Source organism: Glycine max, chromosome 12 (genome assembly GCF_000004515.6).
Source record: "Glycine max cultivar Williams 82 chromosome 12, Glycine_max_v4.0, whole genome shotgun sequence".
NCBI lineage: Eukaryota > Viridiplantae > Streptophyta > Magnoliopsida > Fabales > Fabaceae > Glycine > Glycine max.
In genome coordinates this window covers 13,842,654-13,859,138 of record NC_038248.2, presented here as the reverse complement: position 1 = coordinate 13,859,138, position 16,485 = coordinate 13,842,654, and the positions used below count along the sequence as shown (strand labels likewise).

The following is a 16,485-nucleotide window of genomic DNA, read 5'->3' as shown; positions in this document are numbered from 1 at the left end:
AAAATTAAAATGTTAAGTTTTTAAAATGTTACGTGACTTTTTAACTAATTTTAAGTATGGATGATTGTATAACACATTTACTTTCCTCATTTTCATATAAAAATAACTTTCTCACTAAATACATCTTGTATTGGAGGTATCTAGCTAGTAAGAAAATCAATTTATATAATGGTAAGAAGGTCAAATTTGGGCTGTATAAACTTGGATGAACAATCAAGATTAAAAGTTTAGGTTAAACATTTTTAATTCCTCAATGTATTGTTGTATACACTTTTAGTCTCATTTTAAAAATGTTGATTTTTGTCCTCCATTTTTTGAAATGAGTCCACAACAATCCTCATGCACTAACTTTGAGCTGCGCAAAAAAGAAAGTTAGGTTGATATAATTTATGGCAGTTTAAAATTTTCAAAATTTAAATTCAAAATATGGTTAAAAGGTTAAAATTTATTGGATGCTTTCATTTGGTTATGCCTTAGAATTATGCATGCGCATGAAACAATAAAATTTTCAAATCTCGATTTTAATAAGAAAAAAAGTTTAATGGACACACCAAACCCTTATGCAACACCTAAAAAGGGAGTAAAAATATAAGCATAATAGTGTTTTTGATATGATAGGAAGAAAGAGATAAACAAAAAAGAGAGGTATTAATGAAATGTTTAAAATAATGAAGTATTTGTATATCATTATTCTTTGGGTAAATACCCAATTTAGTCATTGAATTTGTAAGACACTGACACTTGGGTCTTCGAAAGATGAAAAACAATATAATTTTGTCCCCGAATTTTGAAAAAGTGCGATAAATACGCCTTATTGTTAATTTTCTCCATTAACCCAAACGACCAATTAATCATAGCCTATGTGACATTAATGGACCTATTCATCATCTTAAATTTTGTTGTGTTGCTGACGTGGAAGGACCAAATTGTCACCAAAAATTTGATGAACTTAATTGACATCATCATTGTCACCACAAGTTGCCACCACTGCTCTTAATCATGCCTTCATAGATCCCTCTCATTGAAAGGTGAAAACCACTATAAACCCATCAATCACCAGCAGAGTCACCCCAAAATTCCCCAATAACAACAAAATTACTATCTCTGTGAACAGTAACAACAAACCTCCATTGCAAACAACAACAACAAACCATAATGAACCACCATGAAAAGAATCATCTCGTCGGGGACCAGCAATCCTACAAACAAGCAAGGAAAAAGAAAGGAGGGAAAAATCGAAGCATGAAGCCCTGTTTCTTGTTCTCCTTTTCTCCTTTTGGTTTGATCCACTTCTCACTCACGCGAATTCATATTTCTCTTGTAGCTTAAACGAAACGGTTAAAATAAATTATCAAACTTGGCAACAATCTCTGCTCCTCCGTAGTGGTGGCGAGCATCAAAATCCTGATGAATTTGTTGCTGCATGATTTTAGGAAAGGGGGAAGGGAGGGGGGAGGGGGAATAGATGAAATTGTGTGGGATGGTGTTAGGTTTGTGGTGAGAGACTAAGACGCCACGGTGGTGGAGAGTGCGGAGGTGCAATGGAGGGTGAAGGTGCAATGGAGAAGGAAAGGGGAAGAATAGAGGAGAAAGAGAAAGACTAAAAGAAAATTATCAACAATTCTCCAAACTGAAAAAATAGTCCTCCAAAATGTTGATGACAATTTAGTCCTTCCATGTTAGCAACACACAACAAAATTTAGGATGACAAATAGATCCAGTGGTGTCACATAGGATTAACGGTTTGGATTAATGAAAAAAATTGATTGCCAGATGGATTTATCATACCTTTTTAAAATTTAGGGATAATTTTATTTTCCATCTTTTGAGATCCAAGTATTAACGCCTTACAAATTCAAGGACCAAATGAGATATTTCTTGTTACTCTTTTAATAATTTCAAACTTTTTAATATGCACAACACAAGACATCCCTTTGAAAACTACTTTGCCACGGTATGCCAGTTAGTGCCTCTATGTACACTTGACAAATAATTTGTCCGGAGTACCTAACCTGCATATGCATACAATACAAGAGTCATATTCCAAAAATTCTCATTTGTACGTACATTTAGAGAAAGATGCTTTCGGATTTTAGTTGAAAACCAAGAAGATTAATTTACCATTCAACGTTCACTTTACTATAAATACCACAAATAATCTTGGGTACCAGCACAACACATCTTTCTCACATTTCACTAATCAACTTCAAGTAATTGTTCCATAATTGCCTCGCTCACTACGCTAGCTACCATGGTTGCCAAAAATCATTTCTATCATATTTCATTGGCAATGCTTCTCTGCATGGCTTTCTTGGCTTTTCAAGTCACATGTCGCACTCTCCAAGATGCATCCATGTATGAGAGGCATGAGCAATGGATGACTCGTTACGGCAAGGTGTATAAGGACCCTCAGGAACGGGAAAAGCGTTTCAGGATATTTAAGGAAAATGTGAATTACATTGAAGCTTTCAACAACGCTGCCAATAAACGTTACAAGCTAGCCATTAATCAATTTGCAGACCTCACTAACGAAGAGTTCATTGCACCCAGAAATAGATTCAAGGGGCATATGTGTTCCTCAATCATTAGGACAACCACTTTTAAGTATGAAAATGTGACAGCAGTACCATCCACAGTGGATTGGAGGCAAAAAGGAGCAGTTACACCCATCAAGGACCAAGGTCAATGTGGTAAGTGTATGATAATTCATTTACTAATTCAAATGATATTGAAGGATTTTCTAACTGTTGATTTACTTCGTAGGATGTTGTTGGGCATTTTCTGCTGTTGCAGCAACTGAAGGAATTCATGCACTGACTTCTGGAAAATTAATATCTTTGTCGGAGCAAGAACTTGTTGATTGTGACACAAAGGGTGTGGACCAAGGTTGTGAAGGTGGTCTTATGGATGATGCTTTTAAATTCGTCATCCAAAATCATGGACTCAATACCGAAGCCAACTATCCCTATAAGGGTGTTGATGGAAAGTGCAATGCAAATGAAGCAGCCAACAATGCTGCTACTATTACTGGGTATGAGGATGTCCCTGCCAACAATGAGAAGGCACTGCAAAAAGCTGTGGCCAATCAACCAGTTTCCGTAGCCATTGATGCCAGTGGCTCTGACTTTCAATTTTACAAGAGTGGTGTCTTCACTGGTTCATGTGGAACTGAGTTGGATCACGGTGTCACTGCTGTGGGATATGGTGTTAGTAATGATGGGACTGAATATTGGTTGGTTAAGAACTCATGGGGAACCGAGTGGGGTGAAGAAGGTTACATTAGGATGCAAAGGGGCGTGGATTCTGAGGAAGGACTCTGTGGCATAGCTATGCAAGCATCTTACCCTACTGCATAATTATAAAATCTGGACACCATTATAGTATATATTTACAATTCTACTTATCTTTTTAAGCATTGATTCCTCCTATAGGTCGTGTATATCATTATATCCCCTGCGTTAACACAATATTGTACATTGTACTTGTACCAATCTATTACAATTCAATGAAAAATGAGTCATATATGGTTATGAATTATGAGTTATGACATATTAGATAAAGGTATCAAAACCATAACATGAAGAAGAGAAAAGCAGTAAGGCGTGCAGAGATCCTGAGAGAGAGACCTATGAAAGAATTGTTGCTCAGTACACTGATGTTGAAGGGTATATGTGTTTATATATATATAGCATTGACAGTGTTAACAAAACACCACAAAGAAATGTTCTAAGGAATACGAATTTGTCATTCTAACGGTCTTTCCCCCCTCTATCTTGAGAAAAGGAGATCTTTAGATGTTGAAAAAATGCCTATTGTACAAAATGTCTCCACTAATCTATGTCAGTCTCCTAAAGTGTGAGATTATTGTCAATTCAAGTAAGAAGTTATGCACTGGAAGACATCTTCACTGCATGGAATTGTGAGGCCACCCATGGAATGATCATATCCAAACTCCTCGCTTGACTCAACAAGTCCTGGAATGAAGATTGGTTCAAGTATGATAAAGGAATCACAGACCGCAACATAGACTGCAAGATGGCCCTTTGGTGTATCCACAGCTTTTGAAGATGCTAGATTTGCTGCAAATAATGCTTTTCTGATACCGGGTAAACGAAAACCCATTTTGGTATTTATTTGAGAGAGAAAAGTCTTAAGAATTTTGAATTTTGAATGCTTTAGGATCTGAATGATTTGTATTGATGCTAAATGCTTGTAGCCATGAATATATATAGAGAAAAAGATATGTACAAAACATTGGCTGCATGAATTATTGGTGAAGGAGTGCCATGAGATAGGAGTAATGGGACCAACTTAGAGACAAGGGCATATGGTGTTGTCTTGAGGACTTTCTCAAGAATCAAGGTAACATGTTATTGGTGAATGAAGGCCAACATATTTCCCCACTCGAAAAGAAAGAATATATGAAAGAAAATATCAAAGGGGTTCATGTTGAGCAATATTAAGGGGGGCAGGGGCAATTAACTTAATGTGTGCAAACTCTAGGCTGGGGCCGGTTAGAATTTTCCGTACATTAAAAATGTGGTTGATAGTGTCTCATGATCATGTACTCCGTATTGGTTTTCTTCTTACCTCCAAAAACTTATTCAGAGCTGTCAATCTGGTCTGATTAAGGTTTACTGGTTGCTCTGTCACTCTGATATTTGTTGGTACATGGTTGATATATATATATATATCAATAGAACTGTTAGCTTACAATTATTTGATTAAGCATGTGAAAATTGAGATGTCTGGAGCATATCCACCATTGGATTAGCTATATTAAAATGCACGAACAATTATTAGGTTCTCAGGTGGGTCTTTGCTGGCCACTATCTCTGAAGGTGAGCTGTGCAGTCGCATCGAATTTGCTAATCCTTGAGACAATGTCATGCCATCCATCGTCCCTCAATAGACGATCATGGCCCATTACGGAATTGGATTGCAGAGTCCCTTAGCAATTATATATGCACTATTTCTTGGGTTCTTAAGCAACACAAGTCATCACATTCCTAAAGTATCAGAATTCAAATATTTCTTTCATATACAAGACCTTTATCATCAGTATATTATTTGTTGTGTAGAGCAACAGAAAACTATGGGTTTCCACATACTCGGTATTATTGGGCTACAGTTTCTATAAACCAAGGAGCCACCAAGAAGCTTGAAGTAGCAAAAGGCTATCTTGCAGTCTATGTTGGAGATAAGATTGGACGGTTCATGATTCCAGTATCATACTTGAACCAACCTGCATTTCAAGACTTAGTCAAGCAGAAGAAGAATTCGGATATGATCATCCAACTGGCGGTCTAACTATACCATGCACGGAGGATGAGTTCCTAAATGTCACCTCTGACTTGAATGAGCTGTAAATCATGCTAATACACACCTAGATAGATTAAATGAGGCAAATTTGTATAGAAGGCACTTTTGTTTATTACAAGGATTTTCTATTATTTATTCTTGTATAATCCAATTGAAAGGTTGAAACCTGTTTCCTGAATGAGAGTGCACTCTAGACATTGTTCAGACACTTTTTGCTTTAGCCAAATGTTAATTAATTTTAATATATAAAACAGTATCATTATCAAATTTAAGTTGATTACTATTGCCCCAAGATTCAGAATAGCAACAGAAGAAGATATCGCAAATTTTGGTGGACCAAAAATAAGAACTCCAATCCACACAGTTTGAACGAGCATTAAATAGTTATTTTATTATCCATGGCCAGTTATTTCACCTTTTATAATTTATTTTCTGTTTGTAAAGTTTAAATTGAGATTTTGGATATCCGACTTTGAACTCCATCTTTAAATGTTTTTGGCTGATAATTTATGATACAAATATTGAAAAAGATGATGGGACTCACCAAACCAATGCAAGAGGGGAGGTGAGTTGATTTTAAAATCAAATTGAAAGAAAAGCTGAGTTTTAAAAACTTTTGCTTCACAAGGATTGCATTATAACTTTTTGTTAAAACCAACATTGAATCAATCACCCGTACATAATATCTTTTTGTTAAAGTGCATCAATTTGAAAAAATCTTTAAACTTAACAAATTGATAAAAAATACAATAGAAAGAAATGAGAGTAAGAAAAGATAGACAACAAAATTTATATTGGTTCATTCTCTATTTCTAGAGAAGCTACTCTAGTTATCTAATGTAACTTGAATTAGATTTTTACTATGCAATGTGAGTTTTACAAGTAATCACAAACAATTTCAAATTCTACTTAGATAATGAAACTTAGGCACTCAACCCTAGGGTCCTTTGTGAATCTAAACCTAATAGAAACCTACCCTTAGCTTTAAACTGGAAACACATATTTTAGCATGCTGTAAAAACTCATGCATATGCAACAAACATATGTAAAAACCATGTGAAATAGAGTCAAGGAAAGATACAACATTTTCACTCAAATGTAAGAACAAAAGATTTGATTGAATGGACCTCTCTTGATCTCAAATGTGTTTACAACTCACTTTTGCCTTTGAAAGCTTCAAGACACGATAACTGAAGTTTTGAGTTGTAAAAGCTCATTCAAAAATGTATTTTTCAAAGGCTTGAAAGTGAGGACACAAGGTGGATATATATAGAGAAAATAGTTATAATCGTCTGTGATCGATTAAATTGACAATGTAATTGATTATCTCGAGAAGGTAATCGATTAGATTCTCATATTAATCGATTAAAGTGTTATTCCTTAAACCTGTAAAGCATTCAAGAATAATGTAATTGATTATAATCTTGATTTAATCGATTAAAGTATTTTTGATCACTTCTGGGAACACTTTCAAGAATGATGTAATCGATTACTATATCCTTATAATTGATTAAACAAGAGACCCACGAAAACATGATCTAAAAAAGAACCGTGTAATTGATTACAAATATATGGTAATCAATTAAACTAGAATGAATATCTCTTTATAAACTTCTCAAAAGACTTGTGTAATCGATGATAGACAGAGGTAATAGATTAAAACAGAGACTTATGCACTAAAGATGTTTCTTACCTTAGAAACTCTCTTTCCACTTCTATATGATGATGCATGATGTACACACAGATAAATTTAAAGAAAAAAACAACGATCAATACAAATGTCACTCAATAAAGAGTTGGACATATAAAAGTAAAAAACTTTTCATAACTTGATCTTCATGTTGCTCCCCATATCTCTAATAGATATGTCTAGTCATAATTGTTACAAAACTAGACCTATTATTTTGGTTTAAGGACAATTTTTCTTTATTTGGTTTTGAAAACTTTAAACCTGTGCTTCTTGAAAGTTTGATAGAGGTTAAAGTTCATAGTTTAATTTAATCTAAAAGACATAGGTTATGGAAAAGAATTGGTTCTTTGATTTCTCCAGATATAGGGTTATAGATAATAAGCCTTACATTAATTCATGATGGTACGAGAGAGCTTTGGTTACAAGAATAGACCAGGTTTATTCAAGGAAAAATAAGCCTTGATGTTAAGTCCAATTTTATGTTGCACCAGTTTTGGCAGGGAAGGTACCTCGTGTGTTTAGGATTCTGGAAAGTGGAAACTTAATATTTTATTTTCCTATATATATTTATTAATAAAATATATTTTGTTTGTCCCACATAAAATTATTTTCTCTTGTGTTGTAGGGAAAATATTTTTGCTCTCCCCTTGTTAGGAATCATGTGTATTGGTTTCTATTCCTTCTTTAAAATTTACCGGAAAAAAGTCAGGCTTTTTAACCGGATTCAACCTTGTTCCTATAGAGAGAACTGAACATTGAATGTAATTAACAGAAAATACCGAGGAGCCGCTTGAGTAGTTGAAAAAAATGATAAACTGTGATATTGTGATTCTGTTTCTTTTGCCTCTTTCTCAAGAAAGGGATATATATCTTTACAAGTTGAGAAGATGCCTATTCTACAAAAATGTCTCCACTAATCTATGTTAGTCTCCTAAAGTCTGAGTTTTTATTGTCAATTCAAGCGAGAAGTTATACCTAGGAAGACATCTTCACTCCAAGGAATTGTGAGGCCACCCATGGGATGGTCATATCCAAACTCTTCCTCAACCATTAATTGTAAGAAACCATCTTCACTTGCAGCCATGAATATATATAGATAAAAGGATATGTAAGAAACCATTAATTGGTTACTTGAATTATTGGTGGAGGGGTGTGAGATAAGAGTCATGCATGGGACCAAAGGAGACACAAGGCATGTGGTGTTGTCTTAGAGGACTTTCTTTAGGTTGCAACGTAACATCTTACAATAGATAATACAAGTGCCACCATCTGGATCTATAAAAAAGAAAGTCTAGTTAGATCATTTTGACACTTATTCAGGGTGGTGGTTTGGGCGGGGAACATCATTTATGTAATCGTCAATCAATGTTTCTCAGAAACTGACATATAAAAAATGTGGTTCATAGTGCCTCATAATATGATCATGCATTCAATGTTGGTTCTCTTTTGATCTCCTCCGTTTCAGAGCTATGAAGTCCTATAGGACAGCCCCACATGCCTTGTCTCTGATTTGGTCCCATGACTCATATCTCACACCCCTCCAGCAATAATTCAAGTAACCAATAAATAGTTTCTAACATATCCTTTTATCTCTATATATTCTTGGCTGCAAGAATTTAGGACCAATAAAAATCATTCACATCCTGAAGCAGTCAAAATTTAAAATTCTCCAGAGTTTTTTTAAACAATTGTCTTCTCAAATCAATACCACAATGGGTATCAGAAAGGCATTATTTTCAGCAAATGAAGTATCTTCAAAAGCCGTTCATGCGCCAAAGGGCTATCTTGCAGTATATGTCGGAGAGAAAATGAAGCGGTTTGTGATCCCCGTGTTGTACTTGAACCATCCTTCCTTCCAAGACATGTTGAGTCAAGCTGAGGAAGAGTTTGGATATGATCATCCCATGGGTGGCCTCACAATTCCTTGCAGCGAAGATGTTTTCCAATGTATAACTTCTTAGTTAAATTGACAATAAATCTCATACTTTAGGAGATTAAAATAGATTAGGGGAGACATATGGTCCAATAGGTGTCTTCTCAACTTGTAAAGATCTCTCTCTCTAGTAAGAGATAAAAGAAACAGAATGACAATATCACATTATATCATATTTTTGTGCGTAATGACATTGAATTCATCTACTGAAGCAGCTTCGCTGTGTTTTCTGTTTATTAGTTTCAACATCCACTTCTCTCTGGACGAGCAATGTTGAATTCTGTATAAAAACCAGACTTTGTTTTGAGAATTTTCAAAGAAAAAATAGAACACATGATTCCTTGCAAGAGTAGAGCAAAAGTATTCTTCCTAGGACCAAAGAGAAAGGCAAGTTTATTTGGGAGAAAGTCATAAGTATTCGTGTGAAGTTAAAATTTTGAGGTGCTAAGGCCTCAAACACATGAGGTACATTCCGGCCGATGTAGGTGACAAGTAACAATTTTATGTTTTTGATTGAATAGCACTGGCCTACTACTGTAGCAAAAGCTTTCTGTGATACCATTGATGTATGGTGTGGCTTAGCATCTATAACCGTGCATCTGTAGTAGTCAAATAACCAATGCTTTTTCATAACTTGTGTCTTTTAGATAAAATGAAACTGACCTTTCAAACCAAATAAAGAAGTTGCCTTAAACCAAAGCTATAGGTTTAGGTCAGTAAAAAATGACTAATATTTGTATCATCACAAAATATTTATACAGCTGGACTTGGAAGTTAGAGATCTAGTTTGTGAATTTAAAATTTTGTGAATAGAAATATATTGTAAATGGAGAAATAATTAGAAATTTAGAATAGAAACATCAATTTAAAACTATTGATTACTCATTGAAGCGGTGTGCATCGGAGCAATTCCTATTTTGTGTCCACCTAAATTTGCAATATCTTCATCCATTGCTGTTGTGAATTTTGGGGGCAATACTATAGTAGAAACAATCCATTATTTTCTGCCCAAGGAACAACTCATAATCCATGTGAAGGTGCTCATTGTTTAGGACAATGGAAGAACCGGTGCCCCTTGGAAAATGATAATGATTTTGCAGTGATAAAAGAATGGAAGGGAGTACTAAATTAACCGAAGACACATAATTACTATGTGGTGCTGAAAGCCAAAATTGAATGAGTCACGTATTATAGAAAAATATAGCAACAAGTGGTTGAAAGGGGTTACAGGTTCAGCACAAGGAGGTACATTGAAATACATTTGGGAAGCAGTAACATCCCTTATCAAGGTTGGTCAATATCTCCGACAAATTTACTGCACTTAATCCCAGGTATAAGCTCGTAGCCTGATATATGTCAACTTAAATTTGATAAAGATACTGATGTATTTGTGATTTGGGAAAAGCAAAAAGTGTTTAGACAATGTCTTGTGTTGGATTCTCATTCAGGAAACAAGTTTAAACTTCCAATAAAATTATAAGGAAACAAAATACAAAATCCTCAAAAAACAAAGGAAAATTCCTTCTGTACAAATTTGTCCCATCTAATCTATCTTTGTCTCCATTAGCATGCTATACAAGTCATTCAAGTTAGAAGTGACATTTAGGAACTCATTCTCCTTGCATGGTATTGTGAGGCTACACATTGGATGGTCATACCCAAATTCTTCCTCAACTTGATTCAACAAAACTTGAAAGGAAGGTTGGTTCAAGTATGAAATGGGGATAACAAACCGCTTCATTTTGTTGGTACTTAATTAGATGATAGTTGCTAGTTGATAGTTTTAGAGAATTATTTTAGAAAGAAGGCTATGTCATTGATTTCTTGGATGATCAATTACAACATACCAATTGTCTATTTATAGGCTGAAGTCACCAACCTCTCAATGGTGGTGAATGTTTCTACATTACTTTAGGTCTTTCTAGAGTTTTCATGATAGATTAGTATCATGATAGTTCTAGATTCTTCTATCTTATACATACACTTATAGTTCTAGATTATTTTACCATATTCATATACATTATAGTTCTAGATTGTTCTACCATATTCATAAACACTATAGTTTTAGGATATTCTACCATTTCCATACATATTATATTTAAGAATATTCTAGAAATTTGTAGCAATTTCAACACTCCTCCTTGATGCAAATTTCTGTGACTCCGAGCATAGCTCGTAATTCTTCAAATCTTGGTCTCGACAATGCCTTCGTGAATATGTCTGCAATTTGATCTTCTGTTCTGCAGTAGTTGAGTTTTATCTCTTTAGTTGCTTCAGCTTCTCTGATAAAGTGATACTTGATTGCTATGTGTTTTGTTCTGCTGTGATGAATTGGATTCTTCGCCATTGCAATTGCTGATTTGTTGTTGCAGTTGATTTTAGTAGGCTCATCTTGTTTTTCTCCCATGTCTTCAAGTATCCTACGAAGCCATATAGCTTGATTCGTTGCTTCAGCAGCTGTCACGTACTCTGCTTCTGCTGTTGATTGAGCTATTGTACCTTGCTTCTTCGACGCCCAAGAGAACATTCCCGATCCTAGTGAGAAAGCATAGCCAGAGGTACTCTTCATGTCATCTGCCAAACCTGTCCAATCACTGTTAGTGTAGCCAAGTAATTCTGAGTTGGTTTTAGTAGTATACCATATACCGAACTCTTTTGTTCCTTGTAGATACCTCAAAATTCTTTTTCCTGCTCCAAAGTGTATTTGACTTGGGCTTTGCATGAATCTTGATAGAAGACTTGTAGCATACATTATGTCAGGCCGTGTAGCTTGAGACTTGATGTAAAGTGTAGGCTCACTCTTGCTCCTCCTGAATCCTCGATCAATGAAATACTGATCGATTCTGCTATACCATGCTCGAGGTGCTTGCTTCAAATTGTAGAGTGCTTTTCTTTGTCTTAACACTTTGCTTTCTTTGCCTTCAGACACGAATCCTTGTGGCTGCTCCACATAGATCTCTTCTTCAAGTACGCCATTAAGGAAGGCGGATTGGACATCTAGTTGATGGATACTCCATCCTTTTTGTGATGCAAGAGCTATTAGAGCTCTTATGGTATCAAGACGAGCTACTGGTGCAAATGTCTCATTGTAGTCAATTATGGGTTGCTGTGAGTAACCCTTAGCTACTAGCCTCGCCATGTGTTTCTGTATGGTGCCATCAGGGTTGAGCTTTGTCTTATAGACCCACTTAACCTCAATGATATATTTTCCATGGGGATGATTTACTAACTCCCATGTGTTGTTTTTCTTGATCATCTGTATCTCTTCTTCCATTGCCTTGACCCATACTTCCTGCTTTGACGCTTCTTCAAAGCTTTCAGGTTCAAGTATGGCCAAGTTACAGGTTTCATATATGTCCACCAAAGATCTTACTCGTCTTGGAGTAGACTCTGGTGATGATAGTTCTTGATCTTGTTGTTGTAGTGGAGGTGAAGGTGGTTCACCTGGGTCTTCTTCCTCAGCTTCTTCTTGAGGTAGTTGAGCGGGTATAAGAACGTTCTTCTCCACTTTGTCTTCATCCCAATTCCAAGAAGCGTACTCATCAACTTCAACATCTCGACTGATGACGAGTTTCTTAGTTTGCAAGTTGTAGACACGGTAGCCCTTAGAGATATTGCTATACCCAAGGAAGATACCTCGTATAGTCTTGTCTTCAAGCTTGTGCCTTTTCACGTCTGGAATGTGAATGTAGCATATAGATCCAAAGACCCTTAGGTGCTTTGTTGATGGCTTCTTCCCGTTCCAAGCTTCAATTAGAGTCTTGTCTTTTACAGACTTAGTTAGACATCTGTTGAGTATGTAAACAGCAGTGTAGACTGCTTCAGCCCAGAATGTGTTAGGTAGTCCCTTATCCTTGAGCATCGATCTAGCCATTTCTATAACTGTGCGATTCTTTCTCTTGGACACTCCATTTTGTTGAGGAGAATATGCGACTGTAAGTTGTCGCTCAATACCTTCATCCTCACAAAATCTTTCAAACTAGCGAGAGGTGTACTCTTTGCCGCGATCACATCTTAGTACTTTTATCCATTTTCCACTTTGATTTTCAGCAAGGGCCTTGAACTTTTTGAATACTCCAAAGACTTCTGATTTTTCTTTTAGAAAATATACCCATGTCATTCTAGAGAAGTCATCAATGAAGAGTATGAAGTACCTGTTGTTCTCATGTGATGGCGTCCTCAATGGTCCACAGATGTTCGTATGTATCAGCTCTAATAGATTTTTCGCTCTCCATGCTCCGCTTCTTGAGAAAGGAAATCAGTGTTGCTTACCAAGGAGACATCCTTCACACACTTCATTGTTCTCCTTTATGCTTGTAAGATCTCTCATCATGTTCTTCTCATGTAACAACTTCAAGGCATGTGTGTTGAAGTAGCCAAATCTTCGATGCCATAGCCATGAATCATCAACTTGTACCTTCATGGCAATGTTTGTTGCATATTTTAAATTTAGAGGGAAGCTTCTATTGCTCTTATTTATCTTTGCTTGGGCTATCTCAGACCTTTTATTTTTGTTGTCTAAAATTTTACATACACCTCCTTCAAAGTGAAGTGTGTAGCCTCTCTCCATCATTTGGCCAATACTTATTTAGAAGATTTTCTTTTAGGCTAGGAACTAATAAGACATCATGGATGAGTCGCGTACCTTTATCCGTCTCCACCATGACAGTGCCTTTGCCTTTTGATTCAACCACACTTCCATTTCCCAGTCGAACTTTGACTTTGATAGACTCGTCAATGCTTTTGAAAATAGTCTCATCCTTGGCCATGTGATTGCTACATCCACTATCCAAGTACCAGCTTCCTCCCTTTTCTTTTATTGAGTCTTGAGTGACATAGAACATACATTGTTCTTGATCATACTCCTATGCTATATTAGCTTGATGCCTATTTTTGTTGCGACAATTTTTCTCTACGTGCCCGAAATTCTTGCAATGGTTGCATTGTGGCATATTACGAAACCAACAATTTTTCTCTGTGTGGCCTTGCCTTTTGCATATATTGCATGGAGGATTTTTATCTATTTTGTTCTTAAGGAAATTCCTAGATCCTTCTCTTCTTCTGGAAGTTTCTTCATAATTTTTCTTTCCTCCATTTTCTTTGTTTTGGGGATGAAATTTAAACTTTGACTGGAAGGCATTTTCAAGTGTATCTTCTTTATGCCTATACAGTCTTTGCTCATATGCTTCAAGAGAGCCCACATGTTCTGTCTCTGATAGAGTGGATAGATCTTTGGTTTCCTCAATCGTTGTCACGATTGGGTCAAACTTTTGGGGCATAGTAATTAGAATTTTCTCAACAATTTTCTTGTCAACAATATCTTCCCCAAAAGCTCTCATTTGATTAACCATTTCTTTAACTTTAGAATAGTAATTTTTAACTATCTCAGACTCCTTCATCTTTAATAGTTCAAAATCTCTTCTTAGAGATTGAAGTTTAACGGCACGTACCTTAACACTTCCTCGAAACTCCTCCTGCAATGTGTTCCACACTTCTTTGGCAGTCTTAGCTCCCATAATTCTTGGGAAAATTGGATTAGTCATCGCTTGTTGCAAGGTGAACAACGCCTTTGAATTTTTCTGTTTATTTTTCTTCAACTCTTTTTCTTGAAATGCATTAAGAGCTGAAGTATCCGCGGGAATGGTGAAGTCTTCTTCTACTATGTCCCATAAATCTTGAGATGAAAAATATGTTTCCATTTTAACACGCCAAAAATCATAATTTTCACCATTGAAGATAGGGACATAAATAGTTGATGATTGAGTAGTATTATCCATAGCTTAGAAAAAAAATATTATTGGAGTGGGTTAATAGTACAAAGGAAATTTTTGAAGTAGTTGGGAGGATTTTGGAATGGTAGGTAGGTAATATAACTACGCCCAATGTATGACCGAACATAGCTCTGATACCACTGTTGGTAGTTAATTAGATAATAGTTGATAGTTGATAGTTGATAGTTTTAGAGAATTGTTTTAGAAAGAAGGCTATGTCATTGATTTCTTGGATGATCAATTACAACATACCAATTGCCTATTTATAGGTTCAAGTCACCAACCTCTCAATGATGGTGAATGTTTCTACATTATTTTAGGTCTTTCTAGAATTTTCATGATTGATTAGTATCATGATAGTTCTAGATTCTTCTATCTTATACAAACACTTATAGTTCTAGATTGTTTTACCATATTCATACACATTATAGTTCTAGATTGTTCTACCATATTCATACATACTATAGTTATAGGATATTCTATCGTTTTCATACATATTATATTTAAGAATATTTTAGAAATTTGTAGCAATTTCAACACATTTTCTCTCTAACATAGACTGCAAGGTAACCCTTTGGGATATCCACAACTTTTGAAGATGCTTGGTTTGCAGCAAATGATGCCTTTCTGATACCAAGAAGACGAACACCCATTGTTGTATGTGTTGAGACTTGGGAAGAGAAATGTCAAGATAGACTTGTAAATAAGAAACAAGTTTTTTAACTTCAAATGCTTTAGGATGTGAATGATTTTTTTTTTGTCCTTAATGCTTGCAGCCATGAATATTTATAGATGAAATAATTTCTAACAAATCGTTCGATAACTGAATTAGTGTGTGGGGAGGGCTGAAGGCTATGAAATAAGACTCATGGGACCAAGGGAGACAAGGGCATATGGTGTTGCCTTGGAAAACTTTGTCAAAATATCAATAGTTAACATAATACTTCCCCACGTTAACTTGTTAATCCGCTTGAAATGAAATAGATTTATAATCTCAAACCCAAGAGATATAATTCGTAAACAAAACATTGTGTTTAGGCATGTCTCAATTGGTAATAAATGGAGGGCTTGATGGCCATTTTTTGATAAGGCTTTAATTTATCATCCTTGATAAAGGCACTGATGACAAACCCATGTGATATCTCATGTGTATGCCCCCCATCCTTTAGCCGTCATTCTCTCTAGGAATTGGGTTTCCAAATAATCTTAAAAACTATATATACACTATCCTTTGACTTCACAAACGACACATGCCATTGCAATCCTGAGGCTTCAACATTTAGATTCATTCTTTGAAAATTTGAGATTGTTCTTCTGCCTTCAATCAAGCAAAAAACTGAGTTTCTGTTTACCTACTATTCGGCGGGCATCATTCACGACTAGCCAAGCAACTTAAAAATTTGTAGATGTTCCAAAGGGCTATCTCGCAGTGTATGTTGGAGAGAAACAGAAGCGGTTCATGATTCCCATATCATATTTGAACCAGCCTTCATTCCAAGACTTGTTGAATGAAGCTGAAGAAGAGTTTTGATATGATCATCCCATGGGTGGCCTAACAATTCCTTGCAGTGATGTATTCCAACGAATAACTTCTTGCTTGAATTGACAATAAGTCTAACGCTTTAGGTGACCGACCTAGATTAGTTGAGACATTTTACCAATTTTTGAGTAATGACAACAATTCAATTTCTAAGTATTTCTGTTTGTTTTACTTCTCTCTTCAATTTGAATTGAGGTTTATTGCTGAAAAAAAAGATTTGACTTTTATC

The 16,485-nt window shown here is 35.6% G+C and overlaps 2 protein-coding genes across 2 annotated transcripts; one reads left to right on the top strand and one right to left on the bottom strand.

The window, feature by feature from the left end:
• Nucleotides 1-2,251: 2,251 nt before the first annotated feature.
• On the top strand, nucleotides 2,252-4,193 carry LOC102666929 (senescence-specific cysteine protease SAG39). The gene is made up of 2 exons (XM_006592404.3): nucleotides 2,252-2,690; nucleotides 2,764-4,193. The coding sequence occupies exons 1-2, from the start codon at nucleotides 2,252-2,254 to the stop codon at nucleotides 3,354-3,356; spliced, it is 1,032 nt and encodes a 343-aa protein (XP_006592467.1). The 3' UTR covers nucleotides 3,357-4,193.
• A 3,771-nt stretch (nucleotides 4,194-7,964) lies between these two features.
• LOC112998539 (auxin-induced protein X10A-like) lies at nucleotides 7,965-15,369 on the bottom strand. The gene is made up of 3 exons (XM_026124603.1): nucleotides 15,257-15,369; nucleotides 10,530-10,696; nucleotides 7,965-8,068 (listed from the first exon to the last, which is right to left on the bottom strand). The coding sequence occupies exons 1-3, from the start codon at nucleotides 15,367-15,369 to the stop codon at nucleotides 7,965-7,967; spliced, it is 384 nt and encodes a 127-aa protein (XP_025980388.1).
• Nucleotides 15,370-16,485: the final 1,116 nt, after the last annotated feature.

Coding starts and splice junctions, on each gene's coding strand:
- LOC102666929 (XM_006592404.3), top strand. CDS start 2,252: ATGGTTGCCAAAAATCATTTCTATCATATTTCATTGGCAATGCTTCTC. Junction 2,691..2,763: donor CAAGGACCAAGGTCAATGTG/GTAAGTGTATGA, acceptor TTTACTTCGTAG/GATGTTGTTGGGCATTTTCT.
- LOC112998539 (XM_026124603.1), bottom strand. CDS start 15,369: ATGGGTGTTCGTCTTCTTGGTATCAGAAAGGCATCATTTGCTGCAAAC. Junction 10,697..15,256: donor GTCTATGTTAGAGAGAAAAT/GTGTTGAAATTG, acceptor CATCTAATTAAG/TACCAACAAAATGAAGCGGT. Junction 8,069..10,529: donor AAATGTCACTTCTAACTTGA/ATGACTTGTATA, acceptor ATGGTTTCTTAC/AATTAATGGTTGAGGAAGAG.